At 33.9% G+C, this 15236-nt stretch overlaps 1 protein-coding gene across 1 annotated transcript in view; it reads right to left on the bottom strand.

Moving 5' to 3' along the window:
• Positions 1–15236, bottom strand: part of Nos (Nitric oxide synthase) — a 343349-nt gene that overhangs the window by 59201 nt on the left and 268912 nt on the right. Inside the window, exons 13-15 of the mRNA XM_085819909.1 lie at positions 14995–15099; positions 8258–8325; positions 5598–5720 (exon numbers count right to left, since the gene is read on the bottom strand). Coding sequence (XP_085676035.1) covers positions 5598–5720; positions 8258–8325; positions 14995–15099 — 296 coding nt within the window. The remainder of the gene's footprint in view (positions 1–5597; positions 5721–8257; positions 8326–14994; positions 15100–15236) is intronic.

Below are 15236 nucleotides of genomic sequence, written 5' to 3'. Positions count from 1 at the left end.
TTGTTCCCGAGTTTATTATAGTGTAGTGCCTGTGAAAAACAAATATTTAAAAAAAATTCATAATGAATAATCTGCATGAATGTGCGTATGTTTCTCGCATTGTGGAAAAGCAACGGTACCTAGAGTCATTAAATTTTGAACACTGTAGTACTCTAACCCGAAAATGGGCACCTGGAAGACCGAATTAAATTTATTTTTTATTATCTATTTCATATTTCGGAACATTTGAATGAATTTTTTTTATTAACAATTTAACGATTTCAAAGCGAGCAGTGGCAACACTGTACGGAGTTCAATACTGAATCACTGGGTTACGTTAGTCACTAACAGAATTATGACATTTTAGGGAAGCCAATATAGCAAACTCTAATGATAAAATTAAAAATATCGTAATGAAAGTATGCTATGAAATGAAATGAAAAGTTAATTTTAACATTGGATTAAAAAAACGTCAAGTTTTTAAGTTAATGCGGAAAGGGAAAAGTTAATATGAAGAAATTAAATCAATAGAGAAAATAAAGAACTTAATCAACAGAAACACTTAAGGTACTGGAAAGTACGACGCGTTTTCGATAGGTCTAATTGTAAAGATGTAGGTGATACAAATGTGCATTAAGGAACTTATTCTCTAAGATCTCAAGAATTACTGAATTTTGTCCTGAAAGGGTATATCCGAATAAAAATATTTGGTCGAGGTTAGCCGCTTTTTCCCTTTCTTCTTCTATAAATTAATAATTTCTAATTCTTCAAGAATAATAAACATTCATTAAAATATCCTGACGAATAGCCTCCCAGATGGTATAGTGGTTAGGAAAGCCGACTACGAAACCGGGCTCGAATTCCAGAGAAGGCGTGGTTGTCCCTTCATAGGAGGTAACAGTGCCCGCCTATTAGGTGCCTCCGTAATAAAAAGGATTAAAATGGATTTAAATGGTTCCCATTGAATAATTCTAATGCAAAACTATTAAAATTACATTCACGCAAAGAGAAAGAATTTGGACTATTAATTGAAAATTTTTGAATTAACAGCTGAGTGTGATGCTTGTTAAAGTCTGAAGTGACCAATATGTACTCGAGCACAAGAAACTCCTATCTTATTACCTTTGAATAGATTCTAACATTCTACTGTGTGTTTCACATACTTGAGAATTATTGACGTAAATTAGAACGATGTTCTTTGTTCTTTAAATCAAGCATTTTTGCATATCCGTAACATAAAACAATAAAAGAACTTACAACGAGAGGAACGTTCTTCCTAATTTTAAGACAATTCATGAAATAAAAGCAGAAAAAATAATTTCAACATTTTAAAAATAAAAGATTTTAAAGAGTTTTAGTAACCTTTCAGAGCCAAAGGAAAAACTTCAAAGTAAAACCTATTCCAAGCGATACATATATATTTTGCGAGAGATAAATCGAAGAACAATTTAGAGATTCTCCTTTCACAGAAGCGCTAAAAGTTTTCCTGGACCTATTTTATAACTGAACCTGAAAGAATAAGGAATTATGAAGAATTTTGAAATTATCGACGTCAGTATGGAATATGCCATAACAATGGAGATTGCCAGAAGGAATAATTGGAAATATTTCCACGGCACACAAATTATAGAGGCGGCGAATAATAAGAAGAAAATGAAGATAACCCATTTGAAGTTCAAAGGAGGACATAACAGCGTTGATCAGTTTGCATTATATCTGTCGGCTGTTGTTGTTTATTTAGTCATTGAGTACGATGCATAGTTATTCGAACAATAACATTTGCGGACGAAATTTGATTAGCAAGTATGTGCGTGTATAGAACGATGCAAAATTCTTAGAAATGTAACATTTAGGGATAAAATTTGATAAGCAAATACTGTAGTTTGCGAATTAATTAAGACAACGCGATTTTTTTAAATAATTTATGTGCATACTTTCGTATACAGTAATGATAATAATAAAATTAATAGGAAATATGTCCTCCTTTAGTAGAAATGACCTTTAGGATATCCTTAGGCATTGACTCTACTAGTCCTGTGCATATATTTTTTACTTCTTCATCATGGAACCCCAATTATACAGTGCTTTTAATAATGCGCTCTTTTGTCTTACAAACCCTTTTTGATAAGATGTTTCTTCAGAGTGCACTACAAGTTTTCAATCGGATTTGAGTCTGGCGAATTTCCAGGCCAATCTAGCACAATAAATTTGCAGGGGTTGGACAAAAATATGGAAACACCTTTAAAAAAACATGTTTCTTTGCTTAATATGGTGTAGGAAACCCGTTGGCATCCAAAACAGCTTGCAGTCTTCTCGGAATGGATAAATACAGTTCCTGTATGTTTGCCAAGGAAATATTATACCATTCTTCCTGCAAAACGGTGGCAAGTTCAAATAACGATGTTGGCGGTGGATAACGAGAATGCACTTTCGGTTCCAATGTAGACCACAAAGGTTCGATAATATTCAGGTCTGGTGACTGTGGTGGCCAGGGGAGATGGGACAACTCATCCTCGTGCTCAGAAAACCAGTCCTGGACAATGTGAGCTGTGTGAACAGGGGCTTTGTCGTCTTGGAAGACACCATCACCATCGGGGAACAAAGTTTGTACCATGGGATAAACTTGATCGGCCAAAATGTTCACATAAGTCTTGGCAGTCATGTGCTCTAACACAGTTATCATGGGGCTAGCAGAGAACCACGATATGGCTGCCCAAACCATAACAGAACCCCCGCCATGTTTCACTCTTGGCAACAACTCTGTATTTAACTCTGTATTATAGGCTTGAGATGGCGTTCTCCAGACGTAAACTCGGCCAGAAGTGGGAAACAATGTGAAAGAAGCCTCGTCAGACCATATTACTCGCTTCCACTGCTCTATAGTCCAGGATTTAGGACTTAAACACCAACTTTTCCTGTTACGGGCATCACTGATGAGTGGCTTCTCAATTGCAGCACGGCCAGCAATTCGCTGTTTATGAAGCTCCCTTCTAATTGTTTTGGTACTCACAGGGTTCGGTAACACAACATTCATTTCAGCAGTAACTTTTGCAGCTGTGCTCTTCTTATTTTTCGTCACAATTGCCCTTAATGATCGTCTGTCACGATCACTCAGGACACACTTTCGTCAGCGCTGTGATTTAGCAAATGATGTTTTTCCGCTTTTCAAATATGCGGAATAAATCTTCGATACAGTACCTCTTGAAACACTAAACACCTCGGCTACCTTGCTTACGGAAGCACCTACCATACGTGCTCCAACAATTTGCCCACGTTCGAAGTCTGTTAACTCTGACATAATGCAATGACAACCTCACATAATAGTACTCCGACAACAACTGAACTGTTTAGCACATTTACGAAGTTGTATAGGTGGCGTCAGTAGTCAAAAACGCCAGCGCCACCTACATATTTCATTAAAATCAATCTTTCTTTTCAAACATGCATTTCACAAGGTGTTTCCATATTTTTGTCCATCCACTGTATTTTGCAACGTGAATCTTCTGAGAGATTTTGAGTTGTAGCATGGAGCCAAGTCATGTTGAAAGTCTCTGCAAAGTTTATCTGCAATGGCATAATCCTAAGTTTAAAAATTTCTGTATACGTCGATTAATTCATCATTCCATCAATAGAAACTAAAACTCCAGTGCCATCTGCAGCGGAAAAGAACCCAGAATATTTCTTTTTGAGGGTATTCTAAGATTTATTGGATAGGTTGAGGTCTTATTGATTCACTCTTGCTTTGTCTAACAACATTAGATTTGTAACCATGAACAAAAAGATGAGTATTATTAATGAAAATGACTTTTTACCTGTCAGTTTTGGCCCGAGATTTGTATATTTTGGCTCACAGTAATCGCTTTTGCATCATTTGGCGTGTTAAAAGTTCTTTTATTATTTATCTTGTAGAGACATTCGGCTATTTCAAAGCAGGGCACATGAAAAATGAGTAATATCCTCGCCGGGACTCGAACCACGAACCTTTTGAATATGCGCCGAGTGTGCTGACCACTACACAACGAAAGGATACTAAAAAGGCGGGAGAAATACCTTACAATCTTCCTCACCTTCTGCCAAGCAATGGAAAGCCTACGCCTCACATTTGATGGATGAATATCAGTACCAATAGAAAATGGATCTCTTCTAATGTATTTGTTAGTTTTTATTGGAATAATAATGCCATTTCGGAGTAGGAATCGATAAATTTTTGGAGCGTTTTTCCTTTTCCTTTCGCATTTGCTCTTCCTTTTTGGAGAAAGTGATTCACTTTTATTCTGTCGGATTACTAGAAAAACGCTCAATTTTCCAACCGCGTAAACAATGTTTCTTACAATCATGGATGTGTGACTGCTAATTGCGATAATCTTTGCTCTCTTTCTAGGCGTTATGTCCATTTCTAGTATATCAAAATGAAAGAATACAAAACATATTTGAAAAATATGCAAAAGTAACTTCCTCTTCTCACAGAAACAAGCTTAAAAATGGTGCAATAATACTAACTTATTGTCTAAACCGGTTTTAAGTAATCGAAAGCAGATATTCAGATGACATTAAGACAGATAAAACTGCTTTGAAGGGCTGCTGGCTACCATCTTAAAATTCCCTGAAGAAGGTCGTTTTGTCGCAATTAATTTGTACCCTACAGTATGTACAAATTCATAAGCTATTTGATTAAAATACTTCAAGTGGCAGAGCGGCATGTATACATTCGAAAATAAATATTTGTTATGATACCTTTGAAGTACCAAGACACGCATTTCGAAATTTTTCCAGACACTTAGTATATATTTTAGAAGAAAAAGAGTCAAAATACAAAGTAGGAGGGTCATTTGGGAATTATAATAAAGAAAATGTCATTTACTTATGGGCCTTTTGAGAAATTTAGGGCAAAAATTTTAGCTCTATTTTAAGGAGACTGAAACCAAATATTTTATGACTAATAAATGAATCTTCATAAAACCTCATTACAAATCAGTATGCTTGTAATGAGTAAGAAACGAACTTCATACTACGAAAACATTATAAAACTCCATAAAACGAAGACTAAACTCATACAATGATAAAGCAACTTCATAGAGCCTCATACAAATCAATATGTTTGTAATGAGTAAGAAACGAACCTCATACAACGAAAATGAACCTCATACATTAGAATCGCTACATGATATATATCAGTATATTTGTAATGAGTAAGAAACGAACTTCACAGAACGAAGAACCTCATATAGTGAAAACGCAATCTCATACAAATCAGTATCAGTAACGTCACACAAACGAACTTCATAGAACGAAAATCTTCTTACAACGAAGACGAACCTCATATAGTGAAAACGTAACCTCATACAACGTCATACAAATCAGTATCTTTATAATGAATAAGAAACGAACCTCATACGAGGGAAACCTCATGCAACGAAAACGAAACTCGTACAATGAAAACGCAACCTCATACAACCTCGCAAAAATCAGTATGTTTGTAATGAGTAAGAAAGACAGGAAAATTACGCATTTGTATCAATATTTATATAAATAAGTTGTTTGATTATTACTGATTTTATTTACTGTTGATGTCACTTTTGTTTCATTGATTAATAACTGTTCAAATATTTTTTCCTTACCTGACATTGCTCAAAGGGCCTATGTTATCATCCAGTTCAGCAGTTGGTGTGAAGTTAGTAGTTTCATCTTCCTGGTATTCAATAGGCATACTGTTCATTCTGACGAAAGGCATACACGTGCTGCTGTGATAATGAGAAAAAATGATAATAAATACATTGTAAAAGCAAATAAAGACTCCTTTGCTCTGTAATCTCAATGTGTAAATGTAACAAAAGCGAATTTCTTTAATAACGAATTTGGCAATGCCTTATTTAAATTAACAGCTTAAAAAAACAGTTAGTGTAACAGCAAATGACAAGTTTGTTTTAACCGTAAGTTGGGTTTATTTGACTATGGCAAAACACTCGAGGGCTATCTGTCTAAGCGGAGGGATGGCTTCGTAGAGTACTTTCTAGGGGAAATTGGCTAGTTACACGTTACACATGGAGAAAATCACGAAACGCCCAAGCAATCAGCTCGATCGTGAGTCGAATCTCGGTGCGAACTACCAGTGTTCTGCGACTTTACTGTTCGGGCGCTGGTGGGCTTCCCACCATTACTGAAATATGCACAAGCAAACTATGTAGCCGCTTTCTGACAATGCGTTTGTTAGCTGTCAGTGTCGCAATCGTATGATCTCGATCACTTGTCTGTCATATCTTTTAAAATATTAGACTTTTGAAATAAACAACAAATAATCAGAAAAAGGAGATCTACTCCATAGGGCTATTCTTAACCTGAAACGGCATTTTGCGTTGAATCATTTTTCAGATTGTTGCCACCAAAAGTTATCGTCTTGTATTATATCTAAAGAAATTAAGTAATGAAGAATCTACATGAACGTATGCATGTTTCTCGCATTATGAAACAACGACTGTACCTAGAGCCATTCAAATTTTCAATAACGTAGTCATCCACACAAATACGGTCACCTGCAAGCACGAATTTGGAATTTGTTTTATTCTCTCTTTAATATTTTGTAACCAGCGACCAGTGGACGGAATAAAACTGTACGGACTGTACGAAATATAATATTTCTAGACTATCTATCGGAAATCCTAAATATATCTTGTTTTTAAATACTTTTAATCCAAAAGGGCATAAATCCAAATGCTATCGAAACTAGTATGTGAGTGGAAATGAAGAGAATGCCCCTTTGGACGTAATATAAAATCTGAAGGCTTTCAGATTTTTCCTTTTTTAAAATTCTAAAGATACGCTATTTTTAAGTACGTTTACCTCAAAGGAGCATCAGCCCAAATGCTTTCGAATCGTTTATGCGTGTGCTAATGAAACAAAAAACCCACCCCTTTGGGCATAATATAAAATATGAAAACTTTCAGAATTTTTTTCCTTCTCCTATAATATGTTTTCTAAACATATTGAAAAATAATAAGGTAAAATCAAGAATGAAATCGAGTACTTTTCGTAAGAAAAGTCCTTATGGGTCTTTAGTTTTGCAACCGTTGGCCATTGACTGATAATTTCAATTAATAAATTATTTAAAATGACCCAAAGCTTCCGTAGTTTTTAATTAAAAAATAATCTTTTATAAAATATGTAATTTAACCTTTTTACCTGCTATGTATGCTTCTTCATTTAGGCAAATGGTATAGTCTTCATACAAATAAAAAAATTATAAAAATAACTGAAAACTGAATAAGCAATGTTTTTTGAAGTCATTTTCAATTTGCTTTGAGGGATCTGTTAATAAATAAATTTGGATAAGCAAAGTCGATTTTTATTTCTTTAAATGCCATTCTGTGATTTTTTTTTTCGATTTCCTAGTCGTTATATTCCTCAATTTATAATTTTATTACTACAGGTAGGCGAAAAGAATTTTCATACAAATAATTTTGTAAGTTTTAAAATGTTAGTTTTATTAGTTTAGAATCTTAATCTACTGTTGTACAAAACATTCGCTACCTTACAAATATATTCAATTGTTTTTTCATTTAACTAAGTTTATGAGTTGGTGATATGATAATACTGAAGCCTGCTACTGTTTTTTAGAGCAAGAATTCTGTAATATTCCGTGAATAAGATCCCTTGTTTAACAAATGCTGCACTGATCTATCCGTTTCGTGATAACATGCATAACAATGCTCGTTATTTAATGTGTTAATATTAGTAACTTTTTTCGAAGCCGATATTTTAGTTAAATATAAATTCAAACACTTCGCTTTTCAATTTGTGTACGGTCCCTTAATATAATGCCCAACTTTAAAACTAAATATATTAATCAATTTCTGTTGTACGGGTATCACACCTATAATATTGTAATTTGTATAATGAGTATAGAATTTTCTAAATAGGATTACAGGATGAACACATAAAACATTAGATTTCACAATTTTTACAAAACTGATTTTTTTTTTAAATTTAAGAACGCCATACATGAGTATATGCATCATTTAAATTATTTTTGTGATTGTAAGTATGTCTTCGACTAACGATTTGGAAATAAATGCCGGGTAAAGACTTTGGCGGACCTGGCATATGATCAGGTGGAAATTGTTTAATACATTAAATTATTGTGTATTATTTGAAAAACTCTTTAGATTTAAAACAAGTTGGAAAATTTACATTAAACTATTCATCTGCTTTCATTAATCTTTTGAATTTTCGATAAATATCACATTACAAAGTAAAACGCATAAAGAAATTAAAGCTTTCATACCTTATATACTCGGCATCCGGTGTTGTTTCTCCTGTAACTTTGATTGCTTGTAGACTCCTTGCGAATGCCTGCGGAAATATAGATTAGTACATTGCGAATATACAACAAAGACAGCAAATTCATATTTATTCTGAATGTGTGAATATGGAGTTTATGTTTTGGAGACGTTTTCCTGTCACCAGTTGGTAAAACGTTTTCACCATGACTTTGAGTTTAGTAAAGATTTCCATAAGTCAAAGATTTTTGCTAACCGTTTGGACATTACGATATTAACGCTGAGTTAAACATATGTTGTTTCTGAAATCTGATTTTCTTTTTGTGTGTGTACTTCAGAAAAAGTACATGTTTCTAATCCGAATAGTATGATCAGTCCAATGTACGCAAGAACCATTCAGTGGTTTCAAAAACTGTCATTGAAATTAAAGTGCTTTGTAATAGCACTTTTTGAGGAGCCTAAACCTTCTGCTAATCTCTATCCTATACTCTATTGATTCAGTATTGGCATCAGAAAAGCTTTGAACAGGCGACGCACAATCGTTATAAGATTTGCAACGCTATCTTTTGGTGTATGTTGTCAACTTGTTATCAGAATATGAATTAATTTATATAAGCGTATTGATTATCTGTATATTCAATGTGTTTAATGATTCTGTGTACCATTTCCTGTGATACGATACAGCAAAAGAATTGAAAACTTTGAAGATATCTTTATATGATTCATTCTGTATTCAACATTAGGCTTTTCATGATTATGATTGACACTAAGGTCAACGGACAAACAAGGTTAGACTCTTCCCAACACTGACGTCACTTACTTCTAGAAGTGGAGGAAATGGACACAAAGGAAGTATCCGCTTTTGAGCAGACTTGGGAACCAGTGACGTTACATAGCAAGAGTATACTGTAGTATAGTAACTTTGTTTCCTATTTTGTTTACGGTTTGTGATTTTTATACCCTCTGGCACTAGCTGATAATTACAGGTACCCATGAGCACTGCACAATGCATTCTGCCTAGAAAGCCTTATGATTTACCAGCCTGCCCACAATGATTTAACGTCATATAATTTTTATGATTCTTTTATTTTCGTATGAAAAGCAAAGATAACACTAAAACAATAATTAATGAGTCTCTGGAGACGATTTATGCTGTTTAATATTAAAAAAGACTGAAGTTATGCTGTTTAATATTAAAAAAGTTTAAAAAAGACTGGTCTCTGAAGACTAATTTATGCTGTTTAATGAATCTTATACAATGCAACAGTTTTCTTACTTTTTTTCCATAAAAAGGGGGATTCACTTCACTATGGAAGGAATTATTTGACTAATCAAAGCATTCTATAGTTATCTACCTATGGGAAGAAGTGCATTCGTGGAGGACTATGTAAAGAAAACTAGCCCGTATTTACATTAAATAAAAGGTAGAGCTCCACTGATATTAAAACTCATCGGTGCATATAATGGTCATCGAAATCGACACAGCAAAATAGAACTGGAAAATTTATGGCAACTCTCTCAATAATATCAAGGGAAACACTTATAAGTAGATAAAATTAAATCTTAAACGATGAATTCTTGCTGGTCGAAAGTGAAGCAAAACTCTTAACTCATGAAAAAATGCCATATATGACTGCCATAATAGCTCAAATTTTAATGATAATGATAAACGAATGAGAAGTTTTGAAGGAAATTGAAATAGGAAACAAAATAGATATCTAAGAAATAATACTGCATCAAAATCAAAGCTTTAAATCAAGTTTTATAGGAGGAAGCGAAAAGAGAAATACTGAAACAGATTTCCTAATTAAATCATTTACACATTGAGGACGGTGCAGATTTTGTTATATCGCACCAATGGACGGCAGTATCTTTAGCTGAAGAACTTTTATGTAAATCAACGAATTAATGTGGTACTGTAAAAGAAGCAGAAAATTTCTACCGATAGCAACAACACTAAAACAAAAACGAGGTGACATTGTGAGTGTTGAAAATCCTAAAGGAGTTAAGTTTTTTAAATGGACAGACAAACGGTCAGTTTGCATGTTAACTACTTGCAACCATCATACTTGTAATATGATTGAAGGAACAAGTCGTAAACTAAAACTTGATGCTAGTATTTCTGACTACAATTAATGCGAAAAAGGCGTTGATATATCCTATCCAATTGCATTATATTACAATCCCTTACGCAAAACAGTTAAGTGGTACAGAAAAACTTATCATAGAATTGTCAATCAATCAACATCAATTGTCAATGCATGGTATATTCATAAGAGGTGGGGTAACAATCATTTTAATATTTTAAAATTTAGAGAAAATATTATTGATCGGTTCCTGGATGAAATACCTACAGAACCACAAACACATGAAAGAAGAAGTACACATTTTCTTGAGAAGTATTCCGGGTTTTTCAATAAAAAGTTATTTTTAACGACATGAAGTTTTTTTTTTTTAATCTAACAAAACTGTATTATAAAACTATAGCTGATGTGAGCCACCAGTGGTACATGCCGTCCTCAGCGTGTTAAATGAAATTTGTTTCGTTAGAAACAAACTCAAGCTGGATTCTTTGACAGAGAGAGCTTAAAGATTAGAACAGGGGTTCAAAATTTATTCCAGCCATACGTAGAATTCCGTCAACAATATTAAAAAAAAGTTAAGAGTAATACAACTTTAAAAAACCGCTGCGGTTGTTGCATGTTATTAATTACAAAACGCCTATGCCAGATGCACGAAAACATTTACCCTTTACTGAAATAAATCCCAGCTCGTACAGCAAGGTAGCAACTCAACAATAACAACAGAGAGAAAACAAAATTTAAATCAGTAATCACTGAACATGGATACAGTATAATAGTACAACTATTCAGCTAACTGAACAAATGCTCCCACCAGCAGCCGAGCAGTGAACGCTGCTGAACTCTGGTAGTTCAGTCCGGGATCCATGCAACCAGTCCGTTCGCCGGGCTGGTTGCATGGACGTTTTCGTGGTTTTTCCCGTGTGCGACGTGTACACAAGCCAGTTTCCATTAAAAGTCCATCCCTCCCTTTCCGTGTAGTGCCTTATGGTGAAGCTCCTAATAAATAAATAAATAAATAAATAAATAAATGCAGCTTAGGGAGGTGGCGAACACTTCTGGAAATTTTACGAAAAATTGCTCTTAAAATTTCAAAAAAGCGTTTGCCGGAAATTTCCAGAAGGTCGCTAATGTGAAGAGAAATCGTTAAATGATGTTAAATTCATGATAAAAACTGTCGATAAGACACATCAGTTTTTTTATCTATATCTTAGATTCCAACTGAGTTGCATTTCCAGTTCAAACGTCATGGATTCATAATTACAAAGTCCACGATATAATATACTAAATAAAGATTTACAAGTAAAATAAGTAGCCATAAATTCGATTAAACAAAAATGTATGGTAAATTATCGTATAAAATGTACGAAAAACAAACAAATAAATAAAAACAATACTTTAACAACACTTTAAAAATTCACAAAAACCAAAATAAATAGAATAAGCGCAAATACTTATATTTATTTGCATCAATAGGGAGAGTAAATATTTGTACTTCTTTTCGCACATTTAATTGTATTATAGTTTTTGATTTTTGTTACAATCTTTTTAGCGTTAGTTTTATTTTAAGTAACCAGTTATTTATAATTTTAGCTTTAGTATCACTTCTCCTTTCTGTTTCCCCACCAGAATGCAAATCATTTTAGAGTATTTAAGTCGATGGTTATTTATTATAAGACAAAGCGTGTTTCTGCCTCTCGATGCCACGTTACTAGTAGTTTTCGTAAAGACTTCGTTCTCTGGTAAGACTAATTCTTCGGTTTTGCGTTATTGCTAACGACATTTCCGTTTCATCACCAGAATGCAAATCATTTTAGAGAGTATTTAAGTCCAGGATTTTTGATTGTAAGACAGGGCATGTTTCTGCCTTTAGAGGTCATGTTACTAGTTTTCGCTAGCTCTACTAAGATTGTAATTCTTCGGCTGTGCATTATTGCTGCCGACATTGAAATTGTTACTCAGTTGAGAAGTTTTGAGTCAACTTTACGTTAAATCAGCTGTGTAGTCTTTAACTACTAGGCTTAGTTTAAATTTGAATTTCACGGTTACTTCAAGTTACATCGTCACAAGTGGTGGTTGATTTGTAAGAACAAGATGCGAATTTTATGTTCAAGTTCTGATTTAATGAAAAAGCTGTTTTAAACCATTTTAAGACTCTAATGTTACTTCGGTGCAGGCAAGAATTCCCTTCAATTCTGTTAGGAGTTTGATGTCACGAAAGACAGTCAAACTCCCTAAGTTTTATATTGTTTTGATACTTATTTGTTGCATTGTGGGTAACAATTTTAGCCTGTATAATTGACTCTGAGGCCACAGGTTTTGTATACGAGTAATTATGTCTTGTTACAGGTTTTAACTGTGAACATAGCTGAATTAGAACGGGGGATATAGGCAGAAATACTCCTGGTAAGCCTTGGCGACTTAAAAAACGAATTTTTTATTAAGGAGCCGATTTTTCCTGAAAGCTTCTAGAACCGCGTGCTCTACCGTATACATACGGCTTCGACAGACATCGACGGCGATCTGTAATTTCATTCGAAGGCTGAAATTGCTGCGCAACGAGCGTATTTGAAGGGGGAGTAAGCTTAAACCTTTTCATAATGTCTCACGAGCCCCTTTCGATTGATTTCACTTAATTTTTATTGGTTCATGCACGCAGACTCATGCTTCATGCTTGATGATAAAGGACTCCCTGACGGTCATTCATTACCCAAGATGTTATCTACTTTTGAAAAAGTGCATAACAATACTAGGAATGCAGGATCATCTGATAAACTACAGTTGTGTAAAGTGAAGGAACGCAAGTTTATCCTAGATTTCGATGAGCGCGAACTTCCCTCAAAACGTACAAAGATCAACAGCCGATTGAATTAAAGCTCAAAGATAATGATCCTAATGAGGGGACTGATAATACCTGTTCTGCCAAGAAAAAGAAAAACGGGGAGAAAGTGAAAATAAGTCTCGACTCCACCTATCTATATCCAGATTTTTTTTATTAAGATTTTAATTTGACTTACCTTTGATTTTTAATTTTACAGAGGCTGTTCACACATTTTTTTAGCAATGTATATTGTATTCACAAAACTAAATTACATAAAATCCTTGTGTTTTAAATGTTCTATTTGGCATCCCTTATTCTGAACTATCTTTCGACACCGCAATTTCGAGGATAATAATGCCCTTTGAAGTGGCAGAAGAGGTATTCTATCCCATTCCTCCCGAACAGCTTTCCAGAGTCCTGTTAGGGTTTTGGGACAACGTTTGGATAATGCAGTTTTTAAAAGTCTCCAAGCACAAAAATCTATAGGTGACACATCGGGAGATTTAGTAGAGATATCAGTGAAGGGTATGGCCTTGATACCATATTTTTTCCCATTTCTTTTAGGAAATTTACAGTGCATTTTGTTGTGTGACTGCTAGCTTTGTCCTCATGGAGTCTCACAGATTGATGACACTGTGGGGAAAAAAGCGATGGTATTTCATTCAGAAAAATTGTCGATAAAATATGTTCCTGATAGTATTTGGGGTTAATCTTGACATTTTTTTGCACTCTCTTTATTTTTAACTTGCCATTATAAGAAAAACTAGCAACAATCACGAATTCCTTAGAAACACTTTCTTTCGATTCTTTGAAGCATGTACTTAAATTTTTTTCTCCCCTTTTATGTAATAAATGGCTCTTTTTTTTTGTTACAATCATTTAAATACACCCATGCTTCATCTATTGTGACAATTGTTTTCCATTTTTCTTTGGATAAGTGTTTCTCATATAGAATTTTGCAGCGTGTTCTGCGTTGAGCGATATGTTTTGGAAGAAGACGATGCACATTGCGTATTTTTCGCTTTCTCAAGATTTAAATCAACGTTTATCATTTTGCTTACAGTGGGCACCGAGCATTTTAATGATTTTGCAACTGTCCGTTGGCTAGGGGAATTTTCTTTTAACATTAAACAACGTACATTTGCAAAAGTCGAAGATGTCCGTTTTTTCCTTGGATACTTGTTTGGAATTTTTGTTCCACTTGAGACTCCAATTTGACGTTTGTTTCCTTTCTTGTTGATTATATTACCTATCGACGCTTTAGACATCACAAAACCATGACTCTCACATCGTTTTTGGATAACGGAGTATGCATATTTCTCTTCGGAAAGAGCGTAAATGTAGCCTTCGAACCACTGCTATGTTAAATTCGCTATTTTGAATAAAAACAAAACTTTCAAGCCACGGACGATAATTTTGACTTATTATAAAACATAGTACAATTGCAATTACTTCTTTTGCAGCAAATGATTTTTTATTACCGCTTACCAAAATCGTCTAAAACATGTGCGAACAGCCTCAGTATTTGAAAGTTAAATAGTTGTCAATGGCAATAATTCTCCAGCAGGTTAAGATATATTTTTGTGTCATCCGTTATGCTAATTTTGAAGGACAAAGTTATAAACAATAAATAGCGAATTTTTATAGCTGTTAAATATTTTCCTGAACATACGGAATGATTAGGTGATGAGAAAGCGTATTTTAGGAAAGAAAGCGTTATCCTATTTTTGGACCAATATGATACTTGAACCACAAGCGTTAATATAATATCTAAACTACTGACGATTATGCAGCAGGATTAAGATAAAAACTATATTTATTATAAATAATAACAGTTTACTTCTCCATTTTCAGGTGGATCACCATTTCCAAATGTACTTGTGACTACTAGTAATAAAGTCTCATGTTCCAGGTTGATTATATCATAGTCGGCCATACATATCACCTATAAATAAATTAGAATTAGCATTATACTTACTACATTAAGAAAATTAAATTAATTAATTCTATTTCAATTTAATTTCACCAAGGACCGTAAGAATTTCTTTTTGTAATAAAATTGAATTGGAAATCCATGTTTTA

Source organism: Stegodyphus dumicola, chromosome 7 (genome assembly GCF_044657685.1).
Source record: "Stegodyphus dumicola isolate Sdum_Otavi_A_Nest chromosome 7, ASM4465768v1".
Classification (NCBI taxonomy): domain Eukaryota; kingdom Metazoa; phylum Arthropoda; class Arachnida; order Araneae; family Eresidae; genus Stegodyphus; species Stegodyphus dumicola.
This window is presented reverse-complemented; position numbering and strand designations above follow the sequence as displayed.